The sequence below is a fragment of the Cynara cardunculus genome, assembly GCF_001531365.2.
Source record: "Cynara cardunculus var. scolymus isolate 2C chromosome LG 9, CcrdV1, whole genome shotgun sequence".
Taxonomy (NCBI): Eukaryota; Viridiplantae; Streptophyta; class Magnoliopsida; order Asterales; family Asteraceae; genus Cynara; species Cynara cardunculus.
The window spans coordinates 18,301,284-18,322,092 of record NC_037536.1 but is presented as its reverse complement, the minus strand read 5'-3'; the positions used below and the strand labels follow the sequence as shown (position 1 = coordinate 18,322,092).

At 34.3% G+C, this 20,809-nt stretch overlaps 1 protein-coding gene across 1 annotated transcript; it reads left to right on the top strand.

Moving 5' to 3' along the window:
* The first annotated feature begins 13,214 nt into the window (after positions 1-13,214).
* LOC112517883 lies at positions 13,215-14,604 on the top strand. Its single transcript, XM_025125253.1, has one exon. The coding sequence runs from the start codon at positions 13,215-13,217 to the stop codon at positions 14,343-14,345; it is 1,131 nt and encodes a 376-aa protein (XP_024981021.1). The 3' UTR covers positions 14,346-14,604.
* The last annotated feature ends 6,205 nt before the right edge of the window (positions 14,605-20,809 follow it).

The following is a 20,809-nucleotide window of genomic DNA, read 5'->3' as shown; positions in this document are numbered from 1 at the left end:
GACGCAAAAAACATTTAAGTGTCCTGATAGACTACTTTGTAAGACCAAACATTTGTGTGTCTTGTCTAAAAGTGTTGTAATAAGTTTATAGAACGTTTTTAGGCGTCTTAACAAGCATTTTAGCACACTTTTGAAACAAAGTGTCCTATTAGCCTTTTACAGGACACTTTTAAAAAAAGTCCTATAAACACACTTTTTTTACAAGACACTTGTTTTATAAGACATTTTCTCAAATGTTGTCATAAAAAATGGCTAATGGGACACTTTGTCCAAAAGTGTCCTAAAAAACTTTTTAATGACACCCAGACACGTCATACAAACTTATTACAACACTTTTACATATAATACATTCATATACCATGAAACATTTCATTATATATGGAGCCTAATTCGAAGTGAAATTGGTTTAGTTATGGCGATTATAAGAGTTGGGATTAGAGTTATTTCTTATCCTTTCTCCTATCCGAATTTTGTTCATTAAAGTGGCTGACAATTTTAGGTCTCATTTGATTTGCAAGATTGGATTAATTTGAAATTGAAATCTTTCAATCTCATGGTTGGTTTTGAAGCATTTCCTTGATTTGAAATATCGGGATTTTATTGGAATCTCACAGGGTGATCGGTACTTCACGTTATTTCGTAGGATTTGAATATTATAAATATCCTAAAATATGTTAAAAACATTTGTTTTGTAATAAACAATTAATAAAATGGTAATTTAATTATTTTTATAAGTATTTTTATTTATTGTTTATAAAGAATATATTAAATCCTACGAACCAAACTTACCAAAAAAAATCAAAATCCTTCCGTGAAATCCAAATCCGTCTAAATCATTCTATCAAACCAAAGACCATAATCAGTATTTAAAATGGAATTGAATTTTGTTCTTTACAAATAATTTACAAAAACAAATTATAAAATTAATTAAATTATCTTCCATTAATTTATTATTACAAAACAAATGATAGCTATATTTTCTTGGTTGAAAATTAAGGTTAAAAAGCCTTTTATTTTCATCATTATGAGAAAATAATATGTTTATTTAATCTATATTATCTTTTTGTTTGTTTGTAGAAGCCTAGCCCRAAAAGAAACATTTTTGTGGACTTCATCAAGGCCCACAGTCCAGCAGCCCAACAACAATAGCAGTCCAACAGCAACAATAGCAGTCCAACAGCAGCAGAAGCAGTTTCTGGAGAGGCAGCAAGAGATCGAGAGAAATCGGCAGCRAGATGGAAGACGTGGGCAGCGAGACGGAAGACGTGGGCAGAGAGGGATCGAGGGAGCAAAGTCGGTGGATAAAAGAGGAAGCAAAGAGCCGTTCCAGGGGGCTGTTCGTTTTGGGGCTGGTTCGTTTTTGGAAGCGGCCGACAGCAAGAAAAATCGAGGGCTGTCGATTAGAGGCAGAAATCGAAAAGGATCGAGAGCGAGGACAGCAGGTGGCTGTCGATTGAGGGCTGTTGGGTTGAAGAGAGAGTCGCGAGGGTGAAGGGGACAGCAGGAGGCTGTTCGGTTCGTGAAGGAACGGGAGAAGAGAGAAGCTGTCGACAGGAAAGGCTGTTCGAGAGGAAGCGGACAGCAAAGCAGACAACAGGTTGTCGATTGGAGAAGAAGGAAGGACGCAAAGGAAGAAAADAGGGGCTGTTCKTTTGGAGAATACGGATGCGAGATTGAAGCGGACAGCAGTAGGTTCGATTGGAGAAGACGACAATTCTCTTATCAATCTTTCTTGATTCTTTCGGTAAGTCCTAAAACCTTTAGAATCAGTAACCTAGTTATGTTTTGCTAAGTTTTTCATTCCAACATTTGGTTTAATTAGGTTTTGAATTGTTATTGCCTTGAGATTTCATTGTAAACATGTTTGAACAAGCTTATTTGCTTGATTTCTGAATTCAATGTTTATCGCATTTGGGTTTTCAATTAGTCTAGCTAACTGGTTGGAAATTTTTTATGGAATGGTTATTCAAGATGCTTAGATACGTAATTGTCTTAGAGTTTTGATAGAGTAACAATAGTATTCATTTGGTTTCGATAAGGTTTCCGGATTGAATATTTGAAATCTTGCGATTAGAGCCTCGATAAGCTGAGCTTATGAGCTTATAGCTTTGAATTGGTAATTTTTTCTAGTCCGGTAAAGCTAGTCGCACCTATGAGTTTAAGAGCTTATTTAAACTTGTATTTGTGGTTAAGGGTTGATTARAGAGCTTATTTTAGTCAACGATTATCTATGGAAAATGCGGGTCGTTAGAGCTTGTTAACGATTAAAGCCAATTCGGGCTTGTCCTTTCCGTTTRCATTTTTGGAATCGATGATAGGCACTAACATCTTAACTGGTATTAAATCGATGTTGGGATTTTAATCAATTGTTTTAGTTCATATTTTATCGCATTTTTTTTAGAGTAATTAATCAATTCCAAACCCCCCCCCCCTCGTAATTATTAGTATTTTTACGCTTTCACCGTGTACTTGATTTGCTAGTCGTATAACATTAGACCGAGTCTCTGCGGATTCGACCCGACTTACACTACTACAATTTTGGTTGTAATTAGTCGTTAGTTGGAATTTATTATTTGGTGGACTCGGCATCCGTCAACAAATGTTTGTAATAATTTTAAAACATTATTACGTAAAATTTTATAAAATCCCGTAAAATAGAATTTCTAAATCCCATGTTTGCAGGATTTCAAAACCATACAATTCCTCAAACCAAACATGAAATTGAAATAAAATTAAATTACAAATTGTATAACAATTTCTTCTACTTTCTCTTCCCTGTAATTGATTTTGTGTATGATTTCTTAGATTTGGGAAACGTACAAGTAAATCTACAACACATAATCCAGCATTTACCACGTGCTATGCAATTGGGGCAGAGAGAGTAAAAATCAACTTGGTTAATCAACATAATTAACCAAGATAAACAATAATTTGGCATTCAAAACTACATGGTTTGATCTAATTGTTAGGATTCAATCACTTATTACTATACGAAAAACAATTGCTAATGGAGACAACTTATTTCTTTATAGCGTAGCAGCCAGTGCCACATTTTGATTTAGGAGGATTATGGTCAATGACCCAACAATCCCTCCCCCAAACATCTGTCAGCAATAACAAGATCTTCGCTAGAAGACAATGGCTGCACAACATGTCTTTGGTATTATTATGTAGCTTTATGGGATTCGAACCTGTGACCTGCTTTGATACCACATATTAGGATCCAAAAGCTTACTACTATGCCAAAAACAATTGCAATGAAAAATGCGCAACTTATTTTTTATAGCGTAATAGTCAGCGTCATGTTTCGATTTAACACTAATTTAACTACAATCGATACATTCTTCCAATAGATCTCAAAGAAGTTAGAAGTAATGGTGCATAAAAAGAACAACGTAAGAATCTGAAGAAATTGAATATGAATAGGGAGGGCATGAAAAAGATTGTTCAGAACAAAATCCGCATCCTTTCCTCTCTCATTAATTCTTCTTCTGCATATAGCAAAGTCGACCATTGTATGAAAAATTAAAGTTTTGTTTTTGTGTGGGGGAGTGAGGTGGGGGGTTGGGGGACCATGGCGAGGCAAGGGAATGAGACTCGTCTCATTGGAAAACTCGGTGTACCGTCTTGACGGGACTGGGATTGGTACAAGGATCCCCAAAAGTTAATACAACCAAAGAGGAGATGGGGTCGAGTAACATGATCCCTAGCCTACCCTATCCTATCCCCAACTATATTTATCATCAAATATATTGTATATTTATTATAAAATGAAATTCAGTATCTTTTAGATTTAGTATTTTTTAGATTTAGAAACAGTATTTTGACATTTCTTCTTATATATTTTTTTCTAACTTGTTTTACATTTTTTTAGATAAAAATAGACAGTGGAAAGCTTTCGATCAAACAATTACATATTATGAAGTTTTGTTAACATATGAATATTTAATGATCCATAGCAAATTTTTGGAAATATTTGATATTTAAACATCAATCATTTTGAATTGAATATGATATTTAACACATTTGATTTAAAATATCTCATATAAACGGCAAAAAACTCTATGATTCCCGTTGAGGATAGGAATGTGAATATATTCATCGACTGGGGATAAGGGACGGGGATGGGGACGAGGATTGAGAATTTGGACAGGGATTGGGGCCACTGCCCCATTCCCATGCCTAACCACGACAATGTCCATGCACAGAGTAAATTTTATATAAATTGCATTGGAGGGTCAAAAGATTGGATTAATACCAACAAGCCTTTTTTATTAAATTACCTTCCAATTAATGGTCTATAGTTTAAATGATGTGTCAAAACTTTTTTCAATTTTCTATGAACAAATATAAGGGGTTGTTCAATTGTTTTTTCTATTGACCTTTTTATTGGATTAAGTTGTTTGTATTCATTAAGTCAAATTGTTGTTTGTTAGTTATGTTGAATAAACTATTTGAATGACAAAAATAACCAATTTACCCATCTTGTTCAATCTTCTTGAATATACAACATCAATATTCAATAACAATCTTCATTTCAACGGCTTCTAGAGTTGAACATCATTGTGAGAATAGTATCATCTCATCAACAATCAAAATCACTTGAAAAATGACATGATTGTGACGAAAATATCAACAACAATGCTCATCTTCAACATCAATTAATCAAACTTGGCTTCCTCTTTATGTGAAAACATAGAGCAAAACTCTGTCTTGGTTGCATCATATGATACCTAAAACAACAACAAAAAAACCTACTAAAAATCATGTAGTCACATCAACAGAGAACAAAACCTAGTCGTCGAGTAGATCAATTTTTAGGCGAATCAATTCCAGGAGGAGTCATTGATTTTAGCATGAGTCATTGATTCGAAACAGATCTATTTCATGAGGAGTCATTGATTCTAGAGGGCGAGAGGAAGAAGGTGCATTCTAGAGTGTGAAAAGAGCAGGTCAAGGGTTGAAGTTTAGGAAGGAGACAAAAAGGGTTTGTGTTTAGGGTGTTGAACGCGAGGGATCTGTTGTTATGGTATGTGCATATTACAAATGGCAAGACATGAAAAAAATATATTTATGGGTTAAGCAACTCCTTCCCTGCTTAGCGAAGAAGTTGCTTTGATTCAATAAATCACTTTCGAATAGGCATGTATGGCTTACCGAATAAGCCAAACATACTATTGAGCCACCATTAAGCCTGTTAAGCTATTAATGAACCCCAATGCCAATTATGATTATTGTAGATTTATATTTTCATAAGCGTTTGTTTCATACTAAGTAATGATAGGACATATTTTTTTAACATATAAATTTCAATATAAATTTTTATTGCAAATATTTTTTACTTTTTCACAATGTTAAAAAGATAAGTCACAAAATAAGTTTTAGGGCATGCAATTGCATACCCCGAACGCACTTTTGATAGTCCTTGACTATCGTTGGTCATTATTCCAAATCGATTCATCATGGGTTGAAACATGCTTGTTTGATATCTTTTACAGGCTCGAAAATGACCTTAGAACGAGTCCTCAAATTGACACTTGGATTGTTCTTTTGCAATATTCGAGTCGGGTTGGGTCATAATGTATTAAACATAAAGCCATGAAGATTCTATATGATTACTATGGAGTATGGACATTAGCATATGTTTATTCGGCCCTCTTGGTAGGGCAAGCAAGTATAAAGAAGATGGGGGACAAAAGGATTAGTCTTGGCCCAAAGCAATATCACTATTGGCCCATTATGTTTATTATAAACCAAAGACCCTTTGACTCCCATATCTTTATCAAACACCATCAACCATTGCTCATCATTCTATTCCAATTTACAATTAAATTTAAAGTTTAATTATAAATTCAAATTTTAATTGGTTTAAGTTTAGTTATTTTTATGATTTTTTGTTTTTTCAAATAGATCAAATGTAAATGAGCTGAGCTGAATCGAGTAATAGATTATTTGAACCCGGCTTGAAAGATTATATCAGGCTCGAGCTTGACTCGAGTTCGAATAACTTTTTCAATGACTCGAACTTGAATACTTTTTTTGAGTTATCGAGCTCGGTGCTCATTTATGGCTCGTACTTGCGATCGATTAACTCGTTTATTGGATCAAAGTATATACTTGAATGGCTCAGGTCAAACATTAGTTTTATAAAGCTCAACTCATTCAATTAAACAAGTTCTATTTGTGTAAGATTGTTTTTGAAGGATTTGAATTTTATGAAAGGATTTGGATTTGAATGGATTGAAATCATTTGTGTGTTTGGTTTGTAGGATTTGGAATGTAATTGCATTCCATTATTTATAAATAATTTAAAAAGAATTATAATTTTTTATTAAAATAATTAAATTACATTTTTATTAATCAATATTACAAAACAAATGTTTTTAACATTTATTAAAACCTTATTTCATACAATCCTACGAAATCCTGAGCACCCTCTAGGATTTCAAAATCCAATGGTTTTCAAATCTAGACAATCCAACAAACCAAACATGGGATTGGAATGAATTTGAAACACAAATCCATTCCATTCCTGCAAACCAAACGGGACCTAGGACGTCATAAACTTAAATAAATTTAAGAGACATTTGACGGGTCTTTTTGAACTATGTTATTTTAGTCTTTGATTCATAAAAAATAAAACATAACCTAAATTGTTTATAACATGTTAAAAAAATTATTTAAAATTTTTAAATACTATTTCGTAATAATTTTGTCATAATATTTAATATATTAATTATTATTAAAGTTTTAAGAAGAAAATCAAAACATTAGCATATTTACAAAATTTTCCGTATGAAGCATCAAATCAATAGATTGTAAGGAGTTGTTTACTTATAGCTTAATTAGGTTTATTGATAAACCACCCCTAAGCACATTATAATTGTCTAAGTGAACAATTGTGTTGCTAAATCGTGATTAAAAAAACTAGTTTTTAATGTGTAATATTTTTTTTCATTCATATTTTTATAAGTAAGAATAAGTTAAAAAAACAAATACAATAATTGTTTGATTGAACAATTATGTTGCATTTAATTCTAAATGTTTCTTAATTGTGAAGATTACAACATTAATTATATTATTAAAATATTTCATACATATTTATTTCACTTTCATAAACAATTAGTTACAAGATTTTTATTTGATAGAAACATAACAAATATTTTTCTAGGAAGTTCTCTCTTCAAATATTGTCTTTTGGTTTCTTTATTTTAGAGAAAGTGTGAGATAATGTATTAAAACAAATTTTTTGTCCAATATTCATTAAATCTGTTTTTTTTTCTTCTTTAAGGAATAAAGTAATTTTGGTCCCTGTGTTTTGTTGTTTTTTTTGTTTGGGTCCTTATAAAAAATTTATTGCAAAAAAAAAAACCCATTTCATATGATGGGAGTTGCCGGTGTATTGGGTGTTCTATTCGGAGGAATAAAATAAAATTGTTTTTCAGAGAGATGGCCACCCTTACTGCCACTCTACATAACCGTACATGAGATTTTCACCTAAGGGGCTTTTTACTCCCCAAAAAATTCGGCCTGATTTTAAGCCCTGACTCACCCTCTGTGGACGAACCTTTAATTGCACAAAAGAAAAAGTCTTTTTTTTTACGTGTTCCATTCGATCTTTTAGGTCCCGACTTCACTTCGACGGTTAGGCCACAGGTATTACCCATCCGCCAGGAGAGTTTATAAACACCGCTATTCTGATATTCAAATTCAATAAAGATGAAATTGGAAAAACTTGGTTTTGGTCCCTACCCACTAACACCATCAAAAAATTTGTTATATCAAGGGTATTGTGGTCATTCTACTCTTTTCTTTAACTTTTCTATTACAACATTTAGAAACATTATATAAATACACATATACGAGACACACAATTACACTGCGGCTATCTATGGCACTCCCTTTCATCTGACCCTCCTCAATTCGGCTTCCACAAAAGCACCTGATTTCCCTACTCGGGTTCGAGCTTTTGTAAGCTGCAAACAACATATCCTTAATTAGGGTTCCTTCGAGTTCAATAGAAAGTTTTTGTTCCTTAATAATCCATGGCTTTGATGTTATTAAACCATGCAATGAAGTATGATGATGTCATCTATTCCATTGTCCTACAAGTTTGTTTGCTATTGCTCTTGATATGATATGAAAATATTAAAAATAATTAAACAAGCTAACAATTATATGAATTCGTTTGACTGGTGGGTGTTGCTCATATTGTGCCCATTATCATCGAACCATAGAACCATTGTTTTATATAATGTGCACACTATATTTGTAATATTTATATACCATAGGACTGTACAAAAATTGGTTCACAATATGCTCATAATATTTGTATATTATAGGGATGTACAAAAATTGTAGTGGTGATGGTAGAACATGTTGGGGACAAAGGAGAAGAGAGAGAGGGGGATTACAAATACCCATAATATCCTTTATTTAAACTTTTTAATTCAAAATTAATAATTTTCTAATTTATTATGGATTTGGTGTATGTGGTATGCACTTTCTGTTGGATTTGGTCCTTCTTCCTAATGACCGTCTATCACGTTCGTTAAAGTTGAGGGCATAGGGGTCATTTTGTATTTTCTATTTTTAAGAATTTTCAATTAACCTTTTAAAATTATGGATGAAAATGTATTTAATAAAACTTGAACAGCCAAACATAATCAAAAATCATCTTGGTATCCTACCCATCGTCTCTCATGTAGAACCGGTGACCTTCTTGTGAAACCCATTTTTCGGCGACACCCCATTTTATAGTGAACACTCCCCTCTTTCCTCCACCACCATCCTCCCGGTCCTCCCCCCATGTCATCCTCTTCCCCTTCCCTTCTCCTACCTTCAAATAAAGTTTGTTTTTGGCCCTCAAAGTTACAGTATATACATTCTAGCCCTCGATTGAAGAAAAAATGTTAGAATAAAGAAGAATGACAAAAAGACAAAAATTCCATAAAAGTTAACAAAAGAACATAAACGGCGTTTAGTGTAAGGACCAGATCCAACAAAAAATTCCCAAGGGCACAAAATCCATAATAAATGAAGTCTAGGGACCATTTTTGTAAAAATCAGCAAACAATGGGGACCAAATCTGTAATATACTCAAAAATTAATTATATAATTCAAATTTCTTTTAAACAAATGAAATATAAATGAGAAAGACCTAAATGCTCTTAAATTAACGGATGAAATTAACCGTTGTTAGTAAGAATATCCAAAACTAAGCATTTTTACATACTACAAAGGGTTTTTTGACATAATTCTTTTAAGGACCCAATCCAAGAAAATCAGCAAACAACAGGGACCAAAAATGCAATTTACTCTAAAGAATATCTTAAATACGCCCTAAATAGTTAATGTATTTATAGCTAAACATAATCCACCTCATAAAACAATAAATCATTTACTTCAAAAATAAATGAAAACCATAAATTATTCAACCACATGCTCAAAAGTAAACCATAATACTATTTATTTATTATACGTAATTAATATATTGACACATGGATTATCATTAATTTTAATAATTTATTTTCTACAACTAATTGTACAAATATACAAAATATAGGGTTGTTGTAATTCCAAAAAATGTTCACCTTTTTGAATTAAAAAATAGATAAAGTAGGTTGGTACTATCTTAATTTAATTATATTTATTTGTTACTATCTCAATTATTTAGTTGTGAAAATATAAATATTAAGGTCGCGTTTACTAAACACTTACATCAATAAGCATTTGTCGGTTCAATTACCGGCCTTACCAGGTGAACATAAAAAGAACCGAGAATATATATTACCAGTTAAAAGGGAAGACAAGGGTCGAGAGTGCTACCCAGTAAGCACTTACCGTGTTACAATGGCTTACCACCAATCCATGTTCATGGTCGGGAATGTTATCTCATAAGGAAAATGAGAGTGGTGACTCTCACGGTAAATATTTACTCAATAAGTGTTTGGCAAACAACACATAATATCATATATATGAAAATGCTATATAAAAGTTTTAACAGTTAATTTTACTTTTTATGTCCCATTAGGTTTTGCTTATATTTGACGACAACTTTGTTCCAATAATTTATTATAATGTTTTTAGATATGACAACCAAACTCTTGTTTCTATAAATTTCAATACTCTATTAGGACGTATAGACATTTGAACCTCTTGAAACACTCGTTTTATTATTAATGCTATAATGAGTTAAAATGTATTAGATGAAATATATAGATGATGTTCAATAATTTCACCATATGTAGAACCGCTTTAGAAATGAATTTAGAGGTGGTTTACCAATACAAAATGGTAAATGTTTATTGGATAAAACTCATCATATTTATTTATCTTACCGAGTAAATTTTTAGTCATCAAAATAGCATAGCATAAGTATCTTACTCAATAAACACTAATCGAATAAAATTCAGCATTAGCAAAATGACATAGAGGTTGTTTGGCAGTTGCTGAATGATTTAGTGCAACATGATTAAGTGGTCAGGATGATTAAGAGACTATGTATGATTTAGTGTCAGATAGAAAAAGGTTGTTTCGAAACTGTTCTGAATCAACAGTCTGAATGACATAAAATTATCATTTTACCCTCAGTCTTGTGTTTAATGAAAATTAATGTTTGACAACAGTTTTGAAGAAAATTTCTAAATGAAAAATAGAAAATAATTAACGGTCCAAGCCATTACATAATATTATATCAATCCAAACAAGCATGACAATATTTGTTCAAGTTTTGACATAACAAAACATCACATGAAACACAACTTCAAACCCAATATTTTAAGTACAACATCTAATTTGAAGCATTTAAAAGATCTCTTATAATATGCCTAAAAGGGTTGAGATGTGAAATCAAACTTGTACTAAAAGCAAAATTTGTGCAAGTCTTTTGTTATATTTTTTGCACATCCATAGTTATACTATACATTTAAGGTACTGCTACATCATCTCATATATATAAAGCTAGGATATATCATCTCATATAAGGTACTCTTGCATCATAAGTAGCAAGGCCTTGAAGCCATCATTCATGCAAATATGAAAGTTTCCTATTAGATGCCTACTCTGACTTTTAATTGTGAAACATTACCTCTCAAATTCAAAACTATTTTAGTGGAGTAACCCAAAGGTTTATATACACCAAACTATATAGACCTTAAAGATTAAAACACTACATTCACCCAAATATGCACAAACAGAATACAGAGAGAGACATATATGAGATATAAGTTGCTTGAAGCTAGAAAAATGGATCATGGACTAGGATAGAACATGGATACGATTGCCTTCGATGAAAAAATAATGCTAATAAAAGATGCTAGTTGTATTAGTACTGAGAGTATGCTAGTGAATTGTTACTTATAAAATATAAGATTTTATACTCTAGTTTGCGCATGCCTAAAGCTAACATATAAAAGCATTCACTTTGGTTCTACAAAATACATCCAATCACAGAACTGAAAGAGGGGGGGGGGGGGGGTTGGTTTAGAAAACAAGATGCATAAGGATTTTGGCTTTCTTCTCTGTCAAAGTTGTGGGTTAGTCAACATGGGCTTCATCTTGGCTTTTGTTGTTACTCATAGTGCCATATATTTATTAATTAATCATGTTATCTGATACTTTATCTCCTAGTAATTGTGTCATTTTTTCAAAGGAAAGGCTATATCAAGCTCATGGAAGTGAAGGATCTAAACACCACACTCACATGGATAAAATAAATACTCCCATACTTCTAAACTTGGAACCAAGTTCCTAGAACTTTATATTGAAATCTTCCACTTTAGGCACTGCATGTTGATTATTGGACTCATATACTTCTTTATCTCTTAGTTCTTATGTCCATAAAAAATAAAGCTACCAATGATCCAATTATAGGAAGTAAAGGGAAGACAAATAGTATCCTAGTTGATTATGAGGCATGTAAAAACAGGGGATGAAGAGGAATTATTCCATGGAAAATAGGTACCCTCCTGTCCCAAGCAAATAGAATATCAGGACTGCAGTGGATGGCATCACAAATTCAGGCTTCATTGCTACCGGTAGAAAAAACAGCAGGTTTAACTAGAAACAGATAGATTGCAACAATGTGATCAAGATGGAGTCCCAAGTTGTCAACTGTTATGCATTTTAAAATAATGGCTTCCCAACAAGAAATTGAAAGAAAACAGTGTAAGAGGTGAATCGGTAGATATTTTAACCCATGGCTCAACTAAACAGTAAAAAAAAAGAGCAGGTTTAAACCCAAATCACTAAACATATACAAACGAAAGTTGAATCGCTAAACACATACTAAAGTTGAGAGATGGTACCTTGAATCGAACGTTGTGTATTCAACAGTGCTACAATCAGTACTTCAACAGGTGCTACAATCGGTTCTTCAACAGATGCGATTGTTGGTTCGATCAACTAGAGGGAAACGATAAGGGGTGAATCGGGAAGAGAGAATGACCGAATCGATGGACATGGACAGTACCTGGAGGATGAGAAGGCGAGGGATAATATTGGAAAAAATGAGATCTGAATCGTATAAGGTTGGGGTAGATGAAGGAGCGATTAAGAGGAAAATTATCATTCAGACATTTTCTAAAAGTCTTGCCAAACAAGATTAGGTCTGACCGGTTCAGACCCTAGCCTCTTAATGAGATCAATAAGTGGTAAACAAACAGCTCCATAGTAAGATTGATAGTAAACACCATTATCTCTTATTAGATAAGCATCTTTTAATTGTTAAAAGACAGATCATGTATTCGATCCTAGGCCCCCTCCTTGGCGCTAACTTTAGCGTTTTGTGAGTCAAAAAATGCTTTTGTCACATTGTAATCATTGAAATCGGGTTCCGTATAAAACCAATTGGGATCGTTGGTAATCAACTTTTGCCCAAATTGTTTAGTAAACTAAGCTCTACTATGTTTAAAAGATAAATGTAGCATGATATAGATATGTTTTACAAAAACAAAAAGAAGTTTAGAATAAGTAAAGAACTAAAAAGATGACACTAATGCATCATGGAATCAAATGATGGAGATGAAAGAGATGTAGGGTCGATCCTTAAGATATCATGAAGTTGCCTTCCACCTAACCTTACTCACCTTTATTCTTCCATTTCCATTTTCATTGACCCCTACCCTTCATTCTTTCTATCGATCTCTCTTAATTTCATGGCTGAACCAGAACCACCGTTCCTCCATTGATTCCGATTCAGATTTCAGGTTCTAATGGCCAACTTACCTCCTGTTTTCACAAAATTCCTCTCTCTCCTCTTCATCCTAATTCATCTCGGTTGTTTCATCATCTTCCCCACTTCTGATCACCATCGCCGTCGTTCCAGAAAACCGACGTCTCCGCTCCCTCTCCTCCGCCCCACCGCCACCAAGCTCAAACCCCGTAAAACCCTTTCCGGTTCATGGGCTTTCATCAAACAAATCTTCTCATCAAAACCCACTTCGCAAACCGACGGCAACTCATCCATTGTTCATCACGTACCTTCTCCGGCGTCCTCAACTCGGTCCTTACGGATTTCCACCATTAACGTCTCCATGGCTCCGCTTGAAACCACCCTCTTGGAACGAGGTAACCGACCCGGTTCTCTAACCGAATCCGACTTCTTCCCTCTTCGCAACGACATCTACCCATGCCCGAACTGCGGCGAGATTTTCCAAAAACCCGGATTGCTGGAACAACACCAAGCCTTCAAACACGCTGTTTCGGAGCTATTCGATGACGACCCGGGTAAAAACATCGTTCGGATCATATTCCAAACGGGTTGGCCCATTACCGGGAAGAACCCGATGATCTACCGGGTCATGAAGATCCACAACAGCCCTAAGATACTTACCCGGTTCGAAGAATACCGTGAGATCGTGAAATCGAAGGCGGCAAGATACGGCGGAGTACGACGGAGGGACGAACGGTGTATCGCCGACGGCAACGAGCTACTCCGGTTTCACTGCGCCACATTCTTGTGTGACCTGGGGCAAAACGGTAATTCCAGCATCTGCAGCCACCAGTACTGCAGTGTATGTGGGATCATTCGGGCCGGGTTCTCATCCAAAATGGACGGTATATCCACATTATCAACAAGTTGGAAGGGACACGTGGCACTCCCTGAAGACATCGAGGAGGAGTTCCGATTCATGCACGTGAAGCGAGCCATGTTGGTCTGCCGGGTCATAGCGGGTCGGGTCGGATGTGACCCGGAAATGGGGGACAAGGATGACCCGGGATATGATTCCTTGGTCGGGAGGGAAACCGGTGGGACAGAGAGCAAATTGGACGATGAAGATGAGCTGATTGTTTTTAATCCAAGGGCTGTGCTTCCTTGCTTTGTGATCGCGTATACCGTTTGATTTTGATCGTGTGGCTGTGAGGCATTGCTAGGAGTCGGGAGTAGAAAAGAAATGATCAAGTGGAGGAGTGGTATATGTTATAAAAGGTGGGGAACAGGCTTTTACAACAAGATCCTAAGAAGTTGTAGCTTTTTTGTTTGCACGATCAAAAAGATGATTGCACCCACTATTAAGTTCACGTAATTTGTGGTTTGTGGAATGATTACTTGTACTTTAAGCTTTAAGACTTGTTTATTTATGAGATTGGGTCTTGAGAAAAGGAATATATATATATATATATATATATATATTATGTTAAATTATTCTAACGTATTTGATCTAGACAGATTTTTGTATGCTCGACTCATCTAGGTTGAGCCGTATTTTAAGTATTGTTGAGAATTATTTGTCTAACGTAAAAGATAAGTTTGGAATGTTTGTATCACATCGGTTAAGATGCAAGTGATTTCATGCCTATAAAAAGATAAATACGTTATAGGTTTCAAATTGTCAGAGTAAAGTATACTTTATAATTATACAATATGTTTATCTAATTATAAATAAGAAATATTCATGTGAGTATTTTGTTTAAATTATATTTATCAAGTTAAATATATGTAATTCTTATAAGAAAAAAAGGAAAGAAAATGAAGGGTACAAAGTATTGATGCAAGAAGTACAGTTAATATAGTTTGTGTATGGAGTCACCATCAAAGCAATAAATATATGATGAATGGGCTTTTGATAAGAAGATGAAAGTGAGCGTTGTGAAGTCTCCATCTTTACTTCCTGAAAGGACTCCTGCCCCAAAAGTACTTTGTGGAACCATTTGGTATTTACACCCAAACTTACTTATGTTAGACGGCCATCCTCTATGCCTATGGGGAAAGCCAACCAAATCGAAAATCGTACCAACCTAAACTCGTTCGTTTGAAATTGGTTTGGTTTCAACTTTGACGATAAACTGAAATATATTTAAGTAAGTATAAAACAAAGGTGTTTTAAGTTCAAAAAGAATATTGTTAGATCTTGAATTGAACCGATGGTTGGTTTAAAAAAATCTAGAACCGAACCCAACATAAAGTCGATTTCAAACTGATCCCTATTTGGTTTTATTGGTCCGGATCAAGTTTTGCATACCCCTAACCATGGTTGAATCTGTTTATGACAAATTTTTATGAATAATTCAACTTTGTGGTATGTAAACAAGAAAATCTGTGATTAATTTAGAATAAACAATTTACATAAACTTTGAAAAGTAGTAAGTTTGGTTGTTCAGGGAAGGTTCTTTTTTCTTATGGGAAATAACATGTACAAAGTCGAAAGTTAGAACTCGGTAATTGACAAGTTTAAATCCAAACTCTTGATATGGAAACGAAAAAAAAAATCTTTTGATGAAAGACTAGCACTTGTTAAGCCCGTTCTTGGTAGCCTTGCTTTGTATTAATTATCCTTATCTGTGCATCGACTAGAGTTTTTAAAAATTTGGAGAACGTGAAGAGGGATTTCTTTTGGGGAGGTAATAACAAAACACAAAATACCTGGATCAAATGGGATATTGTGATTTACTGGGCATATCAAGGGGGTTCATATTGGAAGTCTTAAAGCTTGTAATTGGAGTCTTTTAGGGAAATGGTGGTGGCACTTCAAGGTAGAAGGGGACATTTTATGGACAAAGATAAAAAATAAAAAAAAGGCATTTTTGGAAAATATGGTGGCCTAGGTAGCATGTACCAACTGGGGAGGGGTTTAAAGTATTAGAAAGTTGAATGGAGTGCGGGCCAACATGATTCAGGTTGGGAAAGATCTAGAGAGAATTAGGATTAATTTTCATAACTTGTTTTTGGAAACATATAGGTGATGGTTGCAGCACTTCATTTTGGAAAGATAAATGGTTGGGAAATTTCAGACTCCATTAATGCCTTTTTAACATGACAACAACAAGGAGTTGCTAGTGAGAATTGATCGGAGAAGCAGCAAGGGAGGTGGCCATGGTCTTGGGGATGGTGAACTCGAGGAATTGCACGATTCAAATCATAATCTTCCTTCCCTTTCAAGCGTTTTGGACAATTGGACATGGTTATTAGATGCATCTAGGACCTTTTCAGTCAAGGGGTTAAAAGAAGTAATTGACAACAAGATTTTCAACCCAATAAGCAATAGTATTGCAACCATTGGGATCAGGATCATCCCAAGGGAAGTTTCGTGGAGGATTTAAGAAGGCCAAGTCCCTATGATCATTGTTGGACCTGCTTGGACTGGAGATGCACTCCACTCTCTATCCTTGATGAGGAGATAATGTTAAGATCATTGAGCATTATGATCAATTCTGTTGTATACATGTTCTGGCAGTTTATACAAAAACATTTGATGATGGAGTTTAGGTGATTCAAATGTGGACTCACTATCAGATGCTCTAAAACTGGTTGTTTGAAATTCAATTTCTCACTACAACAAAATTGGATTTATATGATGCAAAAATTGTGTAAGTGTCCCAATAGATTGTTTTATAGGACATAAAGTTTTTAGGACAAAATATTAAAGTGTCACATCTAAAGGTGTTGCAATAGGTTTATATGACGCTTTTAGGTGTCTTAACAACTATTTTATAGAACAATATTTGAAAAAATGTCCTATAAAAAGATGTGTTTATAGGGCATTTCTCAAAAGTGTCTTATAAAATAGGTAATACAACGCTTTATTTTAGTGTTTGGTCCTAAAAACTTATGTCTTATATAACAGTGTATTGAGACATTTACAAAATTTTGGCTTCCTATAAACTCAATTCTGTTGTAATGTCTGGCATGTGGTCATCTCCGATCACACACGTACATGGTTCGGAATTTTTGGAACAAAGTTATTTTTCGGATAATTTTGTACCAAGTTTAGATCTCTCTTGAAGTTCAACTCCTATCGTTCCACTCGATCTTCAAATGGTGCAAAAAACACTAAAAGCATTTGGCAAAATTGGTCACTTTATACATAGTACACTAACAAAATAACCATTTTTTAGACTTTTCTCACAAAATGACCATAAAAATCGCCCCTGGAGGGCGATTTACTTTATTGGGGAGATGTCATGATTTGAGGTACGGATGGTCCCACATGTATGCCAGAGTTTTCCGATAGAAGCTGCTTATACCATATTTTGCTATATCCCTTCAACCCTTTGAGCGAAATGCGGCAAAAGGAAAGAAAATCCATTGGATCAGGTCGATTCTTTTTTTAATCTCTATACGTGCAATTCCCTCGCGCTGCTACCATCGTAGCAGCATGTATAAGGGCCGAAATAGGTTGGAGAACAAAAATCTAATTTTTTGACACTTTCATCAGAATCGCCCAAATCCAGTGAAAATCTAACCCTTATTATGTCATGTAGTGGAGACATTCTATGACTTAACTTTTTAGTTGGTTTGACAACTCAATGACGATGTGACTAGAAATAGGGATGATTTTCATTGGTATTTTGTCTTTTTAGGACTAAATATAGTACATATAATTGTAGTAACCCAAACATGAAAATTTAGTAATCCAAACACTTCTACTATCACAATCTTTAACCCTTAAGCACAATCTATCATCACAACTTTTAACACAAATATGAATCTACATCCAAGTGATAACGGTTATGTGTATGTTCAAAGTGGTTGTTCGTTCCAGAGGATAAATGGTGTTATAAAATATATGCCGTTAGGAGTGCCCAAACATATATTACATTTGCCTTTGCCAATAAAACATTCTAGTTTAGTTAAGTGTGTTGCGAAAAAGTTAAGTTTATGCAATCGTTTTAGGTTATTTTATAAAAATTCTTTAAGTTGTGAGTTATTTGAGCTAGCTGACGAAGAAGATGTGGTGATTTTCCAAAACGTCGTCCATCAAAATCTATTCGCAAATTTTGACACTCTTTGTTGTCGACGGTAGTAGTGATGGTGGAGATCCATCAAGTGTCGTAATCTATCAACCAAGTATGTTTTTCATCGGCTGTAGTGGTGCAAACTCAAATGGTTCTTCTAAATTCAATCAAACAGGTACTTTTTACCCTAATGATAATGGTGGAAATTTCTACAGTTCTACTAGAATCAATCAATAAAGTTATTTATTCTCTGGTAGTAGTGGAGGAAATCCATATTTTGTTGTCAAAATAAATCAACCGAATAGTTTCATTCTCGGTGACAGTGATGGAAATTTATATTTTTCTGTTGGAATCAATCAAATCGGTAGTTTATTTCGTGGTTGTAGTGGCGTCCATATCTACAATGTTGTCGGAATCAATCAACATGGTGCTATCATAATGAATGAACCTGATAATTTTGTTCATGTGTCAAATATGCCAATAGCAAAGCAACGGTATCAAACACAACCGACTGAGGTTTTTGAACCGATAAATGATTTTGATCATGATAATTTTTTGGTTCAAGATTTGAACCAGTCTTCGAACCACTCTTTGAAACAGTCAACTTTGTGGGTAGTAAATAACAATGAAGACGTTTCTATTGCTGCAAAAATTTTGAATATAACTGAAGACGGCAACTTAAATGGTGAAGAAATCCATCCGGTAAAGAATAGTTATTGGGGTATGCCCAACCCAACACCTTGTCATGCCCCCGTTATAAAATACAAAATAAACATTTCCTACCAGCCTATATCACATGTATAAGTTCTGTAAACCCTTGACTCGAATGAAACATTGAAGCTGGCATTAAGATTAAAATGTGTTTATGAAAACATTCAGATAAAGGTTAAAAAAATCATCCAAATACTACTACGAGGCAGTGTGTCACTTCCCAAACTGTGATTGGCATTTAATGGCGGTTTCTATCGATGATACCAGTATGTTTCATGTTCAGAAATTGCATGATGAACACATTCAGTCAAGGTCCCAGGTCCACCTAAACCACTGTAATGCGAATAAAAAAGTTTTGGGTCATATATTAGCAACGAGTTTGAAAGACTGTCGGAGAGTCTATCGTACAAAAGAAAATCATGGAAGATGTGAACCAACGGTTCATTGTTAGCATTTTATATAATCAAGCATGGCGAGCAAAGATGTATATCTTACAACTATTGAGGGGGACCCCTGAATACTCCCGGTTCATTGTCACAATCTGAATATAGTAAATACGGGTACTGTGACTGAGATTGCCCTTGATGTATAAGAACGATTCGACATGTTGTTTGTCTTACTTGGTTGTTCGGTAATAATTTCATTATATTGTTTGAATTCATAATTTTATTTTATAAAGTTTATATTTGTATTCTTGTTCATATGCAAGTCCACTCGTTTCTAGGACACCTGCAACCGTTCCTTATAATGGACGGTGCCCGTCTGAAGGGTCCATACGTGCCCACCATGTTTTTAGTGGTCGACATGGATGGAAGCAACTAGATCGTACTCATTGCAATGTGAGTGGGGAAGGTAAGAAGTGGCCTGTCATAAACGTGGTTTTTATATAAGTTGAGGCAATGTATCGGTGAAGTGCCCAAGTTAACCTTCATAAACGATAGAGTTGCTTCTATTGGGTTGGCCATTAGAACGTATTCCCCAACACGCATCAAAGACTTTGTTGTTGGCCTTTGAGCCAGAACTTGCGGCTAAAAAATTGAAAAACACTTGTTAAGACACCCAAAACAAAGTTTATTATATATATATAGACTAAGTCTATTATATATATATAGGGGTCTATTCAAGAAATAACTGATTAGTTTGTGGTAACTGTGAGATCAAATCTCAACCACAAATCAACGGATAAATTAGGAAATTAAYAATTATGGTAGTTTGAGTTAAAATTATAATTAGAGGGCATTTTAGGTATTTTTAAAAAACTCATCTCTTCTCTCTCCTCTCTCATCTCTCCTCTCTAATCTCTCCGACCTCCAATCTCCGGCCTCCGGTGAACATTAATCCGGCAGGTACCAAGTAATCACAAAGATACACAATGTGATACCCATTGTGATATACTATGATATCACTGTGATACCAACTATGATACCAACTCAAACCTTAAAACCAAAGATACACAATGTGATATCCATTGTAATACACAATGTGATACCGATTTCACCGGAGGCCGGAAATTGGAGGTCGGAGAGATGAGAGAGAAGAGAGGAGAGAAAAGTTTTTAAAAATACCTAATATGGCCTCTAATTATAATTTTAACTCAAACTACTATAATTATTAATTTCCTAATTTATCCGTTGATTTGTGGTTGAGATTAAACCTTACAGTTACCACAAATTATTCAGTTCTCATTTGATTAGACCTATATATATATATATATATATATAGTTTGTTTCAAATACAACTTATCGCATTTGTACAACCAATGCAACCCAATAAACTGAGATGTTAATGGAAATGATGAGAGTTCATTTATTATGATTTGAATATTTATAGAAGATGAATATGGTTCATTAATTATGATCAATATTTTATATTAGGAAACAATCAAAACTTCAATAAAATCACATATTAATCAAATGAAATG

Bases quoted from the DNA above. Each gene is read 5' to 3' on its own strand.
- LOC112517883 (XM_025125253.1), top strand. From the start codon at position 13,215: ATGGCCAACTTACCTCCTGTTTTCACAAAATTCCTCTCTCTCCTCTTC.